At 47.1% G+C, this 19,851-nt stretch overlaps 1 protein-coding gene across 2 annotated transcripts; it reads right to left on the bottom strand.

Moving 5' to 3' along the window:
* Window positions 1-685: 685 nt before the first annotated feature.
* On the bottom strand, window positions 686-12,507 carry LOC144132715 (BTB/POZ domain-containing protein 3-like). 2 transcript variants are annotated; one of them, XM_077665317.1, is made up of 5 exons: window positions 12,304-12,507; window positions 9,043-9,107; window positions 5,493-5,710; window positions 3,951-4,242; window positions 686-2,369 (listed from the first exon to the last, which is right to left on the bottom strand). In XM_077665317.1, exons 2-5 carry the CDS (start codon window positions 9,049-9,051, stop codon window positions 2,070-2,072), a joined length of 819 nt encoding a protein of 272 aa, XP_077521443.1. In that variant the 5' UTR covers window positions 9,052-9,107; window positions 12,304-12,507; the 3' UTR covers window positions 686-2,069. The 2 variants fall into 2 exon arrangements, with proteins under 2 accessions (XP_077521443.1, XP_077521442.1); XM_077665316.1 differs by having other exon boundaries at window positions 686-2,325.
* Window positions 12,508-19,851: the final 7,344 nt, after the last annotated feature.

Here is a 19,851-nt window from a genome sequence, read left to right as displayed (position 1 = left end):
TCTTCTGCGAACAGAATGGCAACTTGCGTTGCGGCGCACGCCTGGTGCACAAAACGACTAAATATTTATTTGCGGTTGCACAGCCAGCGGATTGACAGTAATTCGAAAGGAAAAAATTGGAGTACGCCTAAGGTTCGTCTTTAGAGCGAGACGCGACAGCATGTTGCAGCGCTGCCAAGAATGCCAATCGGGTGGCCGAAATTAATCTGGAGCCGTCCATGGACGGCTCCAGATTAATTCCGGTTGTGCGGCACGACGCATGGCCCGTTAGACAATTTAAGGAAAGGACGCCTGTCTCACATATATCGGTGGACACCCGAACCGGGCCACAAGGGAAATTGAAATTGGTTTTAAGGAAAGGAAATGACGCCTGTCTCACAATTCTCGCTGTACACCTGTACAGCGCTGTACGTATCCCTTCCTTTGCGTCGCGGTTCAGGTGTCCACCGAGATGCGCCATTTTTCGCTCACAGCCAAATACGCTGACGACAGCGGCTTTTCTGCGACACGAACTCCTTAATGCTGTCGCTTTAAAATAATGCCGCTTAGAACACTCGAACGCCGTGGTGAAAACTGTTGAAAGCGGGCCCCTATAGTGGGGATAAACGGAGACTTGCGTCTCCTGCAGTGTCTGTTCTAGTTCACTGCACCGCCGGCAACGAACGGTGGAAAAGTGATCCAACTGTGACGGAGCCTGTAAAGGTGCCTGAACCACAAAGAGGTAAACGTGTGGCTGTTTATTGAACATTTCTAAATACAGGAAAAATTCGATTCCACCTGGTCCGAGTGCCATACATTGAAACTAGCATACTTCAAGCACTCTCTAGTAAAACAGTAACACCAAAGTTAAAACGAGAACACAAAAATGAGCAAAAATATTTTGTGAATTGAGCTGCTGGTGGCAAAAGTCGATCCCTGAGATTCGAAAATGCCAGAAAATGTTTTCTACGTGCATGGATGAAATATACAGAGGCAAAATGAGTTTGCCGATGTGTGCTTGGCCACACCCAACCCCACACAGGACCTCACTGGCGAAAATCACGCTATGGTAGTCTCCAGTGAAATACGAAACAAAATATGGCGGCACTGTTCAAGTTGTTTTTTGCACATAGGGCACCAGCTACAGCACGTTTGTGATAAACAGATCACCTGCAATCTTTTTACCGTAAAAAATAATTGGGCCACAAATTTAACGTGTTTCTGGGGTTGTTATCGAGGCTTTCAGTGTTTGCATCTGGATGTTAAATATAACAAGGTAATGAAGAGTGCATAGGGCTCTAAGGTGCTACAGGTGCTCGGTGGCGTGCATTGGCAACGACGTTGATCCTATTAAAAATTCTGCGCTGTTAGACAATGTGGCCTTTCCTGAACTAACCTTATCCAAGAGACCCTGTTCGTTTCGTGAGTGCTTCAACGCATCTCAAGCCTACAGAAGACATAGAAGTCTTTCTCCTCTAAATTTCATGACTGTCGGAGCATGACTCTCAATCGATGTGCTATTTTTCCAGCAGAAATGGCAAAGGTTACCGCTCAAGTGCACTTTTCAAGTTGTTAATACATGGAACATCTTGGTATGTTATAATGACCACCTGATTCAGCTGTACTAAGAATGAGGAGGAAATTGCTCACGCAAAATTCCTTAGCATAAATTCGGTAAAATTGAAGGAAATAAGAGTATGTAAGTACCAGACCAGTGAAAATCCTGGGTTCTTCCCAGTCAGTACGCGGTTCCATGCAGGCGCACGCGAACCTGCTCACACTAAAAAAAAAGACACATAATTAAATACGTTTAAGTTGATCTCCACAGTGAACAGCTGTGTTAGTGTTAAATGACTCCAAATGTTTTGAACTGGAAATTCTGAGATCAGAAAAGCAGCTGTTTGTTATTCTCAAGTACTACAACTAACTTTAAAATCACAACCTTATGTGATCACCATAAAACATTCAAATAAAATTTTTCATCAACCGAAACATTACTCCATGCACCAAGTTTGACGCTTCGTCACTTCGTGCACAAAAAGTCTCAATGAAATTTTCAATTAACCAAATCAGATTTTCTGCTGGAGAGCCTAACGAGGCGTTTTCTCTTGGCAAACCCACGGTGGCAGCTTGACGGACCTGTTGCCAATCAGCACGCTCATGATGTCGAAAGCGTCGTCCTTTTCCAAGACGCTGTCGGCTCCCATGGAAGTGATGAACGACATGAACTCCTCCAGAGTCAGGGCCAGGAACCTCAGCTTGGGCAAAAAAGGAGCGATGGCTTTCTTGACATGCACGGGCTTCTTGTCCGTGGTGGCGTTCCTCTGGCAGTAGTCTTGGGCCCATCTGTGCACGGCCAGGAGGACACAGACCTCTGGAACATTTGTCACCTGCAGTTGCGGTGTGTGCAGAGCTTAGAGATTAAGGCAATGGATTGGATGTGCAGGGGCTGAAGAAGATGCGATGTAGCAAAGATAGGATGGGGTGAGCTCTTGAATTAATGTACATTTGCACAGAGAACGAAAAAAGCTTGAGGGGCAAACACATAGGCGACTCGCTGGTAAGACTCGCTGGTAAGAGAGAAAGAAGAGGGTATCAGGACCTCGCTGCAGAACCGATATTCCGCTTAACCGAGCATGGCGACCTTAGCATTCAAGCGATGAATAATAACCTTGCAAGAACCTTGGGGCCTTCTTGACCGCATTCTTAAAGAAAATGTGACATTTGAAGCTGGCCTACCCCAATTATTCCAAAAGAACCCCTAAAGGTTGGAAGAAGCCCACCCCAGGACATGGAACAAGGTGGATATGTGGGTTGATTAAGCTGAATTAATGAGTGGATTAAGGTGGAAGAGTGGGTCGAGTTGGTATAATCCCATACGATAATCCATGGGAGGTACTCAAACATTCTAGTCCTCAGATTTGTTATTATGGTGGTGCTGATGACGTCACGAGCCTCTCAACGAATCAGGGAATTTTGATAAGGAGACACCTGGTGGTTTTTTCAAGAGGCGAACCTGAATGATATCACATTCGTGTCATTACGGAGTGTGCACTAGAAACGGAGGGTAAGACAGCTAAGCGGAATGCCAGCGAGCTCTCTCGGGAGACGAAAGATCCGATTTAGTAACGCCAAAGCACGAAAGCCTCCAACCCCATAGATAGGATAGAGCTGGGAGAACTGCTTACAGTTCTTAAACTAATCAAGAAGCCTAAGATGACCGACATGAGGAGGCATAACATGTAGAGAACTGAGCACCAAGCAGCCAAGATAAAGCTAGGCACAGACAAAAATCAGATGTGCACAGTAAGAGATAGGAATGTCAGTGTCATTAGCAATATTGATAAGATTGTTAAAACAGTCAACATACTCTACATATAACCGAAAAGCAACCGAAATAACCAGGACGTCAATGACAGAGCCTGTAGTACGCAGGAAATGCATATCCCGGGGCAATTAATGAATTGCAGAAAGGCTTACAGGCAATACAAAGGGGATCGGCGCCAGAGGAGGACCAAAAAACTGCAGGTTTGTTAAGGATGGTGGCGACATTGTGCTAGAGATACTTGCTACCTTGTATACGCAATGCCTCACGACATCGAGCTTACCAGACGTCTAGGGGAATAGTCAAGTTATCTTAATCTACAAGAAACGGGATGTCAAGGACTTGAGAAATTATAGATCGATTACAGTCGCACAGGACTGACTGCCCCAGCACCACAGCTAATCGACCCAAAATTCAGAGTGTATTGGTAAAGGCCGGTCCTACTAAACAACAGAGTGAAACCATTCATCTGAAATATTGGGTCGATTACCTGTGCTGCTTGCGGTATATACGCAGAGCTTCATTCTTCTGGTCGACCTCCCCGCCTTTCCGCTTGTACAGCCTATCTCATTCAAAGACGTTTTTTGATCCCTTGGTACTTCATCCAACAGAACCATCTAGGTTCTTGTTAAAGGACACCGCTTACCTTGTCCAGAACGTAGTGCACTGCCTGCTCATGACAGTCAGTGAAGGCGTCCGACGCAAGCACTTGCTCAGGATTCTCCTTTAGCAGAACGTCAACCACTTCGTCGATGTTTCCCCCATCGCTCAACATTAGGCAGTCGATCACGCGGCACACTTGTTCAGCTTTCACGTGGGCCTTGATGTACAGAGTACAGGCCAGCTCCAGCTCCGGGATCAGGTATTTGCCGGCAGCGGATCGCGTGTAGATCGCTTCCTCAACTCTATTGATATTGGGCTTTCCCTTGTACAGGTACCTGCACGAAAAAACTTGAATATGCACTCACGTAAGTTGAAACAAGCTTCAGTGTCAACTCATAATAAAGTCGTTTCATGTAAGGTAACTATTAAAAAGTGTCCAGCGGCGAGGGTTTCCTGAGGAACCCTATTACTGGACAACTACGACGTCCCTATGGTTCCAAAATCACGGAGGGTAAGCAGATTATTGTCCTTCGTACTGCAGGGCTCTGGAGGTTCAGCGGTGCCATATGTGCCTTGTTGCACAGTTAACGGCTGAACTCAGTGTGCTGCATACTTTTGACAAAGGCGATGTAAATGGAGGTCAGTCAGGTAAATGGAGGTCGGTAAGGTCATCCACGCCTCTTAATTGCAGATCCATTTTGCATAGCATTAAGAGGCAATGCTGTGAAACAAATTTCTAAAATACTCTTGGGAAGAAAGCATTGAAAGTAAAAGCTGACCCTCCGAATGTTGAGAATGAAATGTGAAATACGGTTGATCGAAATTTTTGCGTCAGTGGCTGAAGAATAGTGTAAGGAGGTGAAAATAGTCTTGATGTTTTACAAAAGTGGGTTATTACTACTCGTTCACTGAACGACTAAAACATGCCGCAGTTATAGCAGCTGACTTAGTTATAGCAAGACTTAGTGATAAAGCAGAAGGTATTCGAGTTTTGTCAAAAACTAACATGAAATTTTGATCAATGAAATATAGTTTATTCAAGTTGATTAACGCAATGCTTGTTGTAACTAATGAGTCATTGAAAGGACAGACAAAATTTCTAAACTGTTTTTACATTTGATTTCCCGAACACTGTATAGCCGCCTGAATGGAAGCGCCCTCGTTGATATTCGTTTAAATTGCGATTGCTTGTTAGCCAAGGTAACGAATAGCCAGAAATATCACTTGTTTAAATTTTGGTCACTGGTAACAACATCCTGTAATTTGTATAAAACATCCTGAGTTTAAAGCATGTTTATAGGTTCACTTTCATGGGCACTCCCATGGGTATTGAAAAACTTGTTGCAAACAATCTAGGTGACGGGGAGTAGCTGCGCAGAAGTGCTTTAAGTTTGTCTACTAATTAGCCCACAGAAAACAAAACTTCATTTCGTTCTGCATTCCGATTAATGCACGTCAACCCTCTTCTCCAGCACTTATTTGAACTGCCCCGTACGAACATGACAGAGATATCTTCCCGAATCTAGGATAGCTCTGCACTTCTGAAGAAAAAAAAACAAAAACGAGTGAACTGTAATAGACCTACTTGAGCAAACTGTAGAAGCCGTCAGGGTGGAGGTCTTTGATCACCCCAGTGTCTTTTTCGGCGAGCGGGCCGTAAAACATGGCGCCGAACACTTCATTCCTCATGGCCAGTAGTTGTCGGTGTCCTTTGAATGTCTTAGAGACAGGATACTTCTCTGACTTCACATTGAAGTCCACGTCGGAGTACTGGCCAGTTTCCAGGAATTTCTTGAAATTGAACTGTCCAGCCCCGTACGTGTCGAGAACATGAAAGACAGCAGAAAATGCATGTAATCATCAAGCATAAACTTGAACAAAGTCTTAAGGAAATATTTTCGAATGATCCGACAGACACACGAAGTGATTAAAAAACAGGGTTCATGTGATTTGCAAACTTCACTGAAACTATCCGTTCCCAAAGGCTTCCGCTTGATTTATATCCTTTCTCAGAATTATTCCCGCATGACGTATAGTAATGGACACAAGTTATTTTATTTATTTTATTTATTCAATACTGCAGGCCTTTACGGCCCAAGCAGGAGGGGCATACACTTGGCATGAGCGTATAGAACGAAGATAGCAAATAATAATTTCAAAACACTTGCTCTATGGGCAATAGAACATGAGCAAAAACAAGGACTAAACGAAATGCAAACCGAGCTCTTCATTTGGGAAAGTCAAACAGAAACAAACAGAAGTAAGCCAATGAATGAAATATGCAAAAATGAAATGTCAAACTTGCAGCAAGGCAAAAACACGATCAGTTTGGGCAACCAAAATTCGGCATGGTTTAACACGGATAGCATTTTGACGAAATCCCGGGCCAAATTTGGAGGTCGCCATCACGCCGCAGGCCAGCTCACTTATGTGCAAATAAGCAAAGGTCAAATTTCGGGGGTGACTGGGCCAAATTTTGGGACTAACCAGGGCCAAATTTGGAGATTAATATCGTGATGACCATAGTCAAATTAGTGTGGAGATCGAGTTTGGTACAAATCGAAGGTGACATTTCAGGGGTGGGCCAAATTTAGGAGTGGCTCGGATCAAACTTGGAGGCTACAATCTATCGCGCCATTCCAATTAGCCTGGACATCAATTTTTGTCCAAATCGAAGGAGTCAAATTTCTGTGGTGGGCCAAATTTAGGAGTGACCCGGGCCAAACTTGGAGGCCAAATCTATCGAGCACATCCAAATTAGCCTGGACATCGATTTTTGTCCAAATCAATGGAGGTCAAATTTCGGGTGTGGGATGAGCAACATTTTGGAAACGATCCGGGTCTGATTTGGAGATGCCATCGCATTGACCACAGTCAAAGTATGCTTTGGCATATAACTTAAGTGTTTGCTGAGAAATCGCCCAGTTCGAAGGCCACTTCAATGTCATATACGCATAGGGATCGAAACTCCTGTTTTGCATTGAGTAAAGCTATCGCTCTGAAGTATTTCTGTGCGGTCGGGCAAAGCATAACCGTGCGTAACAGGAGGGCGGACTAGGGACACCGCACGAGATGCCTACGGTGGTATGATCACGTGGCCACCACGTGCACATGGCCTGGGACGCGAAGTGACTACGGAACGCTGCTGCGATTTCGAGACACGCCTAACGACTCGAGGCCACTACTATGAGTCACTTGAAAATTCATTCTTGTAGAATTACACAAAAACTAAAGCTGTTCTGCTCTGCCGTAAATAACAACATGTAATGCCTTTACCAATTTGCATTTCAATGATTCTGTAATTGAACTTTCTTCTGTTCTAAATCACTTGGTATTTGTTCCACGAGTTTATGCTATGGGATCATTACGCTGATTATTTGCTGCGATGTTGACACTTGCTACCAACAAATCAAAATCGCTCACTCTAAAAGCACTTTTTAACTCACACTTGAGCTATATGTGTATGAAGGAAGCCAGCAGTCACCGGAACCAAGGAGAGTAGGAGATGTTTTTTTATATATTTGTTGTATTGATTAAAGGGAAATAATGGTGTAATTATTTTTATCGGTTAAAGGTAACTGATCAGCAAGCGCAAGAAAAAACAACCACATGCCAACGGTGAGACCCGAAACCACTAAACCTGTGCACCGGACGCAAAATTCGAAGGTCATGGGTTCGGATCCCACCGGCGGTATGTGGTTCTTTGATGTTCTGCTTTCTGATCCCATCTTCTCTTACGAATATCTTTTCTACTACACCACATAATGTTGTGATGCCTGCCTGCAGCGGAAACTTCACTCAGGAACGACAACTGTACATTTCGCCTGCCCCCAGTGCCGAACGTGCTGTGCTCCGAGGTGAAGAGGCGCAAAGAAACGACACAACTTATTACAGCGGAAGAGCTCAACTATAAATTTTTTCTAGCTTTAAACAAAAATCTCCTCGATTAAATCACCCAAATTTAAAGACAATAAACTGCTAAAAATTACCATCCTTTGTTTCTAATTTTACTTGGACCAACTAAGGGTGATAGAAACGCCTGTTTATGGTCCAAAACGCACTTGTCTGCAACTTCAGTATTTTATTTCACTTCGATGTATTCAGTTCTACGAGCTATAACATTTTTATAGGTAATATACATTTAGAGAATTTCTTAATTTTCGAGAGGAAGTTGATGTCTCTTAAAAAAATTCGAAACAGTACAATTTCATTGTGAAAAAGAAATTGGAGAGGACACTTAAGCTCCGCCTCAAGGGTATGACGCAATAGCGTAATGGGCTATTCCCCATATATGCATAAGGTTATTGTCTGCCTCACATTCATAGGCCCCTGGGAGGAGTCACACCCCTCCTGCCCACCGATGGCAAGTGCTCCCAGTGGTGGGCCTTGAGCGGCCCAGCTCGCTCTTCCCGAGCCACCAATAATTTATTTAACAACCACCTGCCACGATAGGCAATTTTCTCACTATCCAGTGGGTAGGTTGTGATGACTCTGCAAGGGCACCTGAAAATCCGCCGACGCCGAATTTTCTACGTAACGGGGCCTTTTAACGTTATTGCATTCACATTTATATCGTCCAAAAATCCATCATCTGAATTATATAAAAAACCATAATCTGTGCAAATGCTATTAAAAAAGTCTGTGAAGTGTTCTGTACACATTTTCAATTTTTTATCGATTATTGAACGGTGCCCGGTTTCATGCCTTTTCGAAACACGCAGACTGAGCCCACCTCACTAAGAAATATTTTTCGGAAAAAATATTTCAGGCTTGATTTACGCACGTTGCGAGAATTTTCCATGAATTTTTTCAACAAATTGGAGACGGTCGAGCACAACGTCTCGGACGTTTAGCGTGGAGACCCCAAAGCATGCGTTCATCATTGGCGGGGTTTAAATAGGGCATTCGCCCCAAGGAGGAAAGTCCGGTGAGAGAGAGGAGGGCGTGAAGTGGGAAGGTTGTTAGAACAGGGAGGTTGAATCTTGTCCAACCATGATGGCTGCTAGGATTAAGCGGTGGACCTGCAAAACTGTGAAGTCATCCCTGGATTCTTAGCGTCAAATAATGGCTAATAATTTAGTACATTTTCAAATATACACATTCCCAATAGAGTGTGTTGAAAAGAGCCCACTCACAGCAAACATGGCTGGGAACCTTGTGAAAGGCCACTTGTTGCAGCACGCACTGAAGCCGAGCGATCCTGCGAAAGCCAAAAGTAATTTGTAGAGCACAAAGCAGATGCACACTCTAGTAATGACGCGCAACAGTAAACAAAACACGGAAAATAACAGCATAACATTATTTAACTCTTCATGCCTCGTCATACCAGGAAACGTGTACAACCGCCACTGTTCAGAGCATAAACAGTCCTGAACGGCGAACGAGAAACTGAGATAGGATTAAGAGCGCATTCGATCCGTATCATTGTGGGCTACTAGTTAACTATACTGGTTTACTATTTAGTAACTAATACTAATGTCTGAAAGGCCTTTAAGTCAAAGAATTTAGGGTGAATACGTTTATGAAAAAGCACACGACATGCGTGTACATAAAAAGTGCATATTTAACCAAGTCACCGCCCCTCTTCCGGTTTGTTTCGGTCTGCTGACATCACTTCCAGTTTGACTTCTAGTTTGGTTGACGTCAATTCTCTGTCATCATCATGGAGACATCGTTCTCCAGGGTGCTGCTCTGAGTCTTGTGTCATTTTTGGCATTCGTGAACAGGATCTTTTAGCAGGACATAAGAACTGAGACACAGTAATAAATATTTTATTTAATAGGGTTTAACGTCGCAAAGCGAAGCAAGCTATGAGGGACGCCGCAGTGGGGGGCTCCGGATGATTTCGGCCACTTGATTTTTAAGAGCGTTAGCTCTTACTCATTACGTTTCTCGATTTCTTGGGGTCTGCTACCCCCTCCCTTCTAAGTCCGAGTAATTCAAGATGGCGGCCCACATAGCAAATCTTTATAGCAACCAAATTGGTGATTGACTAGTGATGTCACTAGTATAAAAAAATCAGTGATTGATGACGCCACTTATAAATCCAAGATGTCGGCCAATAGTCGTAGTTAATTGGTTATGAATTCTATTAAACCAAACAGCTAGCGCTCGTTACTTCAACATCTTCCAGACGGTGGCAGGATCTTTTTTTTTAAACGTTCGCAGACATAGCACACTACAGGAATTTTAATAAATCTGCAAAAACATGTTTTGCCTAATTTATCTTGGGCGCTATTCCTAAGCCGCCTTGCACGATTGCACGAGGGCATAAACATTTAGGCACCCTATTGTGCCTCTCAGTTTAGGTGAATGTTTCAGTGAACCTCAGTACCATTCTCATAAATCAAAGCACTGTTGCCGAAATCGTTCCCACTCAGGTTCTTTTGAATTTTTTTTCGCCCTAAAAGCAGCTATCACGTATGAGTGCCTATGACAACCAACATTCCATATCTATATACACACATGTAGGGAAAAAAAGATGCAAAACAACAACTTTTCTTGAACCAAATTTGGGCATAGTTAACAATAAAGTCATTTATTGTGAACGAAATGAAATATGTAACAGTAATCGAAAATTTTAAAAAGGCTGTACCTTTTAGACGGGCTAAAGAAAACAGCGGATGATATACAGTACTTTTTGTGCAAAGGCAGCCAATACACGTGTGAGCACGCCCATCCAAACTCAAGACTTCTTCGGGACAGGAGTTATATCTTACTACCCGCCGCGGCACACCAGTTCAGACTTGGGCATTCGGCTGCAGAGTGCAAGGGAGCGGAACCCTAATCCGAGCTGACGGAGGTGAAACGCTTAAACGCTCACTTGCTGTACTATGTTATTGCGAGTCAAATAACTCCAGACAGTAAAAACTAAATTCGGAGTCCCCCGTTACGACGTTCTTCACAGGCCCCAGGATGTGAAACCCCACACATCGCGCCAAAAAAAAAATATATATATATTGCAAGCGCTACCAGATGTGCGTGGCACCGGAAGTCGGTGAACAGAAACTTTGCCGCCTTCCCTGCCAGGCGGAATTCGAGGGCGTTCATCTCGCGACGGATCTGCTCTTGAAAACGTCTGCAATAACACGGGCAGCCATCATCGTCGCAGAGTCCCGAGCGGCACTTCAAACCCTGCGCCGAACTCCCCCCCCCCCCCCCCCCCCACACACACACACACACACACATTTTAATAATCACAACGTGTTAGCGGCCAAGGCAACGGCTTATGTCATAACGCCCAAATAACTGTCCGATCCTCTTTACCTGCTAGTTCGACTGGACCGAGGCGCCCGTGCATGCTCTTCCGACGTTAATAACCTCCTCACAATGACCTTCGAAGTTCGCTAGGAATGAAATATGAAGTGATCACCTTCGTGCGAAGCCAGTTTCGAGGCAAGAATTCTAGGTGCTTGCGAGTGTGCATGTTTCGTCGGCTACACGGGTTTCGGATCGACGGTGCGTGCAATTTCGCCATGCGTATCGTATGAATGCTACGCAATACGCCGAATTTAAGCTACGTGTATTAACGCGTCCTTTGAGAAAAGCGTAAACTTCAAACCTGCAGTGTTTACCCCAGCGCAGGGAGTACATAACGAACACTGCACATTCGAATGATTAACAAACTATACGGACACAAACTACGAACACACAACGGCATCCGACTAGAACCATTATCTCTTATTAGGAGCCTTTTGTTGATCTTTGCCCCACAACACACGTTCCGAAAGAAGCGGACACGGAGGCGCAGGTGAGTGCAGCGAATTCGGTACGCTTCTATGGAACGAGATGTGAAGACCGCGCCAGCCCATTCACGAGATGAAGTAATGGAACTCAACGCGAAGCTTCAGAAACAGTGCGCTAAAAACGACAGGGAGGCGACGCAGCATTCACCCAGCATCGCCAGACTACATTACCAGCCAAGGGGAAAGGGGACAACAACAAGCGAGAATTACTAAATAAAAATGAGTTCGCACAAGTTTCCAAACAGAGAGGGCTGTTTTCAAGCGGCGCCTTCAGACCCTCCCTTCAGAAAACCGACACGGACCGCAAGCATCACAGCACAGCACAAGTGAAAGCGATGACGCGAGCGCGAAACACAAAGGACGAATTCATCCAGAGCTACGGAATCAAACGAGCACACGGTAACCAGCCTGGCAAACTGATCGCGCGGAGGTTATGCGGTTCCAAGCCCAGCCGTCCTCTTAGGTCCTTACGACTCGTCGACGTAACAGGGCGGCTTTGGTAACTACGATTATCGAACTAAAGAAAAGCGCCCCGCTCGATTTCCGCGCGCGCGGGTACAACCCGCCTTGCTGACGCAACGTCAGTCAAAAGCGGAACTTAACGAGGCTTCAAGCGTATGCCAATATCAGCCGTCGAGCGCACACACTTGCCTGTTCAGTTGGGGATACGTCGGAGACCTTCGGGGGGGGTCACGACCGCACGGCGACTTGTACGGTACGGTGTAGCGAAGGCAGCAAGCACCACGTGGGAAATCGAAACTAGAGAACCTGCAGGGCAACCGAGAAGCCCGAGATGTGCGCCGCGCTCGCCTCACGCTCACCTCCGCTTTGGGCGGACAGCGCCGGCAAGCGAGAGCGAGCTACCACGGGGGCGCTACTGTAGAGCTCGGTGGCCTTGGAGCCCCTCATCCGTTCTGCGTTTCGGTTTCGGAAACGTGTTGAGTACCTTTTTCCGCAGGGATGCTGGCAGCGCCGTAGAGGCGTGGGATTTAGAGGCTGTAGCTTACTTGGGCAAATGAACTGTGGTTCGCTAAGCTGTCTCAGGAAACGAAGCATTATGTGTATTGGAAAGATTTATAGCACCAAATAGGAGATAGCTGGGCTGACAGCTGAAGAGTGAAGACGACGCACGATGGCTCACTAACAAGGATTTCCTTAGTATTATTACATTTTTTTCCGCATTTAATCACCTAAGCGATTCAGTCGCTTTAGGATTTGGGCTGTTATTCATCACTTTGCGGGGCTGATCTTGCCGCAACAGGCTCATTACGATGGACCTAGGCGACTTGTAGAGATGCTCATTTAGTTAGGTTTGGTCTAGATTAAGTTGTGTCCTTCCATGGCTCCTACTTCAGCCAAATAGCACTTCCATGCAAATGCACCTAATGGCCGTTTTATGTTTACATGCATTTGTCCATATTTTGTACGTTTTATTAGTATTTCAAGTGCTTCGTTCACAAGACGTTACTTCCTGTTACTACAATTGGTCAACTAATATGGCGATGGCAACCGTTTTGTATTTTGAATAATTATTTCTCGCTTGAAAGTTGCTCGCTTATTGTTGCCGCGTTTTAGTGAATTGAATTTACCCAGACTTTCTTCCATTGCGTGCGACGTATTGTCACATCTCTTTTCTTTACTATTCTAGGCTATCTTTATGTTGGGGCGCGAATTAACGGCAGGATGCCTTATTACTTTTTCAAACTGATTATTAACAAGGTTAAGTTTAGAGCGATTACATGGGTGCGTACGGTCCAGCGTCAATCTTGCGTCTCTCGTCGTCCTCCCCAGGGTTGCTAGCCGCCTGCTCGCCCAGGGTTCCCGGACAACTGCGCTTTTTCCGCTGCGCGTGCTCGCCGCGCATCGGAAGGTCCGCTAACATTCGGCCATTCTCGCATCAGAAGCGCCCTCGCTTTCGTCCGAATGCTCCTCAAAGTCTTCAACGTCTGTTCGACGTGGACCATGTTTTTAGCGAGCCGATGTGAGCCGTTGTTGCGTAGTGCCTGCTTCGTGTCCCCTTCAGTGCGCTGCTCAGTACGTGTCGTTTGGCTCAACTTCGGTGACAACCAGCGGCCCTTTGTAGCGAGGCTCCGTCTTTGTCGGCTCGCCGGTGTGCTCGTGCGCACATCGCATGACGACTACGTCGCCAGCCTTGAGCGCGTCTCTACTGCAGTGACGCATGTCGAACCTTTTCTTGTACTTTGCCTGAGAATCCAGTATACGCGTTCGCACTTCAGCTTGAAGTTGTTCTGGATTCGTCCCGGCGACATTAACTTCTGTCTCTGCAATCTCACGCAACGCTCCGTCGTGATATTTCGAGTTGTAGCCATAAAGCACCTCGAACGGAGTCCTTCCGGTACTCTTGTTGTAGGGCGTGTTGAGGAAAGCTTCGACACCCTTTAATCCAATGTACCATTTTCGCTGGTCGTTTCCGTCCATGGTGGTCATGATGGTCGGAACAAGGGTTCGGCTGACCCTCTCAACTTGACCGTTCGCGCGAGGGTGTCTCGTTGAGTTCAGCACGTGCTGGATAGCCTGGCTTTGCAGAATTACTCAAATGCTTTTGATGTGAAGCACGTTCTTCGGTCGGTTGTTATACTTTCCGGCTGACCGTGACTCAAGGTGAAGACCTCACAAGACTTGATCACACTTTTTGCCGATGTGTCTCGAGAATGGAAGAGCTTCACGTACTTTGTCAGGTTGTCGATGACGACAAGGATGTACTTGTCTCCCTTTTTGCTTCTCACAAATGGGCCCAGGTGATTTGCATGAATGGTCTCGAACGGTCGCCGCCCAGGAGTGATTGAGTGCAGGAGTCTCTTTTCCTTGCCACTTGGCACACTGCAGATCAGGCACGCAAAGCACCATGTGATGTGCTCACGGACGTACCTGCGCATCACTGGGAACCAGTATGTTTCAATGACCTTTGCGATTGTCCGATCAAGCCCGAAGTGACCTTCCAAGTCGTGAAATTTAACACAAAGGCTTTTTCGCATGGACTTAGACATAACGTAGAGCAACTTTTTCTTGCCGTTTGCCTCTGTTTCGCGAAACAGTCGTCGCTCCTTCGGCACAAAGTTCTGTGCCAAGGCGCGTTCTTCTGCAGTTCGACAGTATGACTTTTTCTCTAGAGTGGTAGCTATCCGACGAATTTCTTCGTCCGACCTTTGAATTATAAAAGCTTGGTCGTGCAAACTGATTGTCATCCCCGTGTCCAGTTTGTCGGCGATGACGTTATACCACGGATCGCTTGGGTCTTCAACTGCAGCGCGACTCATTGCATCAACGTGCTCCATCTTCGAACCTGGTCGATGGCGTATGTCGAAGGTATACTCTTGAAGCATGTCAAACCATCTGGCTATCTGTGGCTTGAGCGTCTTTGTGGCATTCAGGCAGATCAGAGCCTGACAGTCCGTCACAAGGGTGAACTCAATTCTAATCAAGAACGATCTCAATCTCTCGATGGTTCACACTATTGGCAGCAGCTCTAACCTAATCGAATGGTAGAACCTTTCAGCTTTGCTGGTCTTTTTGCTGACGTAGTAGACGGGGTGTAGGACTTCATTCTCGTCCGCCTGCAGAAGAATGCCCGCCAACCCTTTCGCACAGGCGTCGGTGGGCACCTCTGTTCTCGCCTTCGAATTTTAGAGCTGCAGCACAGGATGTGATGTCAATGCGCTCTTCAAGGCCTGAAATGCGTCCTCCTGATCCTGGTCCCAGTGAAATTCCTCGCCTTTTAGAGTTAACCTACTCAGCGGCTCGCTCAGCGCTGCGTAACGCGGGACAAAGCGTCTGAAGAAGAAGCTGGTGAGTGGCGTACTTCCTCCCTTCAGAACAATGTCCGTTTCAATAAGGTTAGTGCAGCCTAGCTCCTCAATATTCGTTGCGAAACACTCGCGGTGTTGGTTGAGGAGTTTGTGTAGGTCTTGGCGTTCCTTCGTCGTCCCGCCGAACCGGTTGCAACATCCTTTTCGTGAATCGGATCCGCGCTTGCCGTCTTCACTTCCGCTGTTTCACTTGTTGTACTGAGCTTAGCCGTGTCTAGATTTACTTAATTCTTCTACTCGACCGAAGCTCATCACTTTCTTCATAACCTTCTCGCAGTTGGAACTGTTTGCCACAGGTACACTGATCTGCTTGCTGGCAACATGAAACACGCTTCCAGTCATCGTACCCTTTCGCTGGTACAGGACGTCAGTCTCGCCTTCAAGGTCTACACTTGCCATGATAAAATTCACTGAACGTGCCTCGAGGGCTACGTCGTTCTTTGTCGTGATTTTTATGGCTTGGTTTTGGGTGAAGGGTTCGAGGTGCCCGAATGTATCGTCTCTCTTGTCCATGATTTTGAAGGTGTCGTCTACCTTGACATAAGCGACGTTAGGCAACTCCGTCCACGTGCGACCAATGATTACCGAGAAGTGCTGTGCTGTGTCCGGCACGACATGAAACATGACGTTTTCGCCTTTCACGCCATCTATCTCTATTGTTGTTCTCAATCTTGAAAGGCATTTGACAGGGCTTTGGCCAAATCTATACAACTCCAGGTTGTCTTCTTCGAAGCAAGAGCAACAACCCATGGTGTCGGATGCCTTGATCGTGCAGACTGAACTTCCGGTGTCGACGAGCGCATCATAGCTGTTCTGGTTGACCACCGCAGTCTTTACGTACTTGATGTTGGGTAGCTCGCTACTCGATGACGCAGACACGTATTGCGATGGCTATCCAGCCCCCGGCATTGTGGTTTCCTTGTTGGTGCGGTGAACAGGCATCGGACAGTCTTTAATAACGTGACCATATTTCCGGCATCTGTGACGTTTCGGTTCCGTGGCCCTTTCAGCGCTACCGTGCGCGATCTGCTTCGGCTTCGTTTCCACGCCTTCTGGTGAGGCCGACACACGCTTGCTTCCGCCCTGGCTGGGTGGCCGATGGCTTCCATGGGAACTAAGGTAGTCTGCCTCCCCTGCTTCGAGGCTTTTTGCCGCCTCAAGCAGCTCCAAGGATGTAGTGAACCTTGCTGCTTTAAGCCGCAGTATTGCAGCGTGGTTTGCATTCTGCAGGCCCGCAATGAACAAATTCTTCCATTGCAAAGTGCCCTCCTTGATGTCGCACTTTGTGCAGAGGTAACTCTTGTCGAAAAAATAGTCGACAACGGACTCGCGTGGACCTTGCGTACGGCGGAGCATTCTTTCGTAGAGGGCAAGCGGGTTGCTCTCGTCGTCGGGAAAGACCTTCTGCAGCTCCTCCGCCCATTTCTCCCAGGTCTCCAGCTGCTTCCCCCTTGCTCTGTGCCACTTCAAGGCAGTCCCGCTGAGCTTCGACGCTGCAACAGCGAAAACGACACCGTCCCTCCAGCCGGCCTGCCCCGCCACCATCTTGACATTCGATATCCACTCCCTTGCACTCTCTCTCGCTCCGGTCCACGCAATGGCGGTGCCCGAGAAGGCGGGTATGGATGCCGACAAGTCCGGCATTGCTGTAACTTGTGCATTGCCTTGGTTTTGGGCTGCCGACAGCTGTACGTGGGCTAGTTGTTCGGTGAGCGTCGTCAGCGACTTGATTATTTCCCTGTCTTAATTGGGACATGGCGATGCTGTAGAGGTTGCTGCTAGCTGACCGCTTCACTTCGAGGAATCAGAGTATTGGAAGGAGGCTCACCGGTGCCGTCTTCACGTAGTCAGCGTCGTTGCGGTTGCCTTTTTCCCGTTGCTCCAGGCTTTCGGAGGCGGTAATTCCACTTCTGATTTGTAGGCTTCTCTTGTGTTGGGGCGCGAATTAACGGCAGGATACCTTATTACTTTTTCGAACTGTTTTGTTAACAAGGTTAAGTTTAGAGCGATTACGTGGGTGCGTACGGTCCAGCGTCCATCTTGCGTGTCTCGTCTTCCTCCCCAGGGTTGTTAGCCGCCTGCTCGCCCAGGGTTCCCGGACAACTGCGCTTTTTACGCTGCGCGCGCTCGCCGCGCATAGGAAGGTCCGCTAACACTATTAAGATGTCCCCCAGTGTTTTCCTTAATTTGGGAGCTCCTCATGTTTTAGTAAAACAAATGCGCAGTTGTTGTGTGGGCGCATGAAAAAAAGAAAACTAGATTTGAGGGAACTGCCTCCACTCTCGGTGGACACCTCAACCGCGCCGTGAGGAAAGGGGGAAAGGAGGGAGTGAAAGAGAGAAAAGAGCGTCGTACTGGAGGGCTCCAGAATAGTTTTGACGACTTTGGATGTTTGGCCTGCACTGACACCGCATAGCACACCGGTGCGTTTTCATTTTTTCTCCATCAAAACGCGGTCGCTACGGCAGGGGTTCGATCCCACGTCCTGGCACTCAGCACTGCTCTTCCGCGGCGCATCCTGGGATGGAGGAGCTTGAGAATAGACTGAAAAGTAACAAATAGGTGTACTACTTTGACGAGCGCTCCCGGCGTGTGCTTTTCATGAATTCTGTAATACTTGAGTAAACGCAAGCTCAGCGCTCCCAGGCGGGTCAGGCTTCCATCTTTTCGTAAAGCTTGTTTCTTGTCTTACAGAGACTGCTGTTGCTCCCTCAAGCCCTTAGATCGTGGTCTCATCATCCACATAGAGGAGTAACGGGGAACTGTGCGTCCGACGGCGCCCGCCAGTCGCTGCTGCTATTCTATAGTACGATAGAACTCAAGAACGAAGCGGCAGATGCTCTTTAAAGGAGGCCTTCCAGCCAATGGCATCTACCGATTTTCGTGACGCCGCGGTCGATCCTATTAGGCCTTGGTTTTCCCAATTCATCTGCCAACCCCTGCTATTTCACGCTTGCAGGTCAATGGGGAGAATCGGTCGACGCCATTGGCTGGAGTGGCTCCTTTGAGGGGCATCTGCCCCTTCGTTCTTGAGTTGTGTCCGACTATAGCGCCATGCTCCTCTGCCACAGCGTTGCCTGGCTCACGTAAGTGTGTGCTGACAGCCTGGCTGATCGGAGGCGTAGCATTTCTGCTCCAAGACCCGATAGGAAAGCCGGCTACAACACATCCAGGTGCTGCATAAGTTTTAGCAAGTTGGTGCGGTGCAAAGAACATGCGGTGCGCGCCACCGAAGCTGTGGAAAGACGCCTTCAGCGTCAGCCGCACAGCGAGTCCCGCACGAGCCGAAGAAAGGCGAAGTCGGTGGAAAGCGGGGGCCGAAGAAACCACGAATGCACAAGCAGCTCCGTGACAGCCCGCTTGGTTACAGTTCCTCTGTCCGTGATCCTTTGTGGTTTCCAAACAACCTAATAGAAGGTATACGAAACTGCTTGAAGGTCTGCCAACACCGGTTCCGGTTTTCATCTTGGCTCGGTCGAGCACGGCGTCTTTGGCTAGCGTGCTCTCTTGATATCAGTTAAGGTGTCGTGAACCTCAGAAGAAGAATTTCAAAATCCAAGCTTCAGCCGCTACACTCTTTATGCCGCTGATCGTTTGACAAATGCAGGTCCTTTCTCGTTTTGTAGCCAGCGTCAGCATGCTTCTACCGCATCTTCTGCGTCGCTTGAAGTGTGGCACTGAAGATCGCAAGAATCGGCACCGGGAATGAGTAGAAAATCCGAACTCAATGCCGTGGTTCTCCTGATGTGCGCATTTAGGCATCGGTTCAAGCACCGCGCATTATCGCCGCTGTTTTATTTTCTAGCGGTCGAGCGGTTATTTTGTGCAGCCTGCGCCCATGCGTCCCTTACAAAAATATATGTAGACGGTCTATAGACTGTCCACAGACTTCTGTCGATAAAGTTTATTGACTTTCTATAGAAAAATCCTATAGACTAGTCTATTGGCAGTACAAGCCCTATAGACAGTCTACAGACAATCTGTAGATTTTTGACCATACACTTTTAGTAGACTTTTGTTCATAGACATTCGACTATGAATAGACAAAAGGAAATATCCATAGGAAGGTAATAGATCAATAAGAAGTCTATAGACAGTCTATAGACCACTTTTATATGTTGGCCGGAAGGGAATTCTATGGAACTGCGTACTTTCATGTGCTAAAGCGTTATGCCGCATGCAGACCCCTCCGCAGCACAAGTTATCGGCCAGATATTGGAAATATACCGGCAAAGGACGGTCCTACATACGTCCAGAGTGAAACCGTGCATTTCCGATATTGGACTGATTACCTGTGCTGAGAGACCGGAAGCGGGTAGAGTGGGTGAGGGAACAAACGCGGGTATATGACATCCTTGTCGAAATCAAGAGG

Source organism: Amblyomma americanum, chromosome 5 (genome assembly GCF_052857255.1).
Source record: "Amblyomma americanum isolate KBUSLIRL-KWMA chromosome 5, ASM5285725v1, whole genome shotgun sequence".
NCBI lineage: Eukaryota > Metazoa > Arthropoda > Arachnida > Ixodida > Ixodidae > Amblyomma > Amblyomma americanum.
The sequence above is the reverse complement of the archived record's forward strand: the minus strand, read 5'-3'. Positions and strand labels throughout refer to the sequence as shown.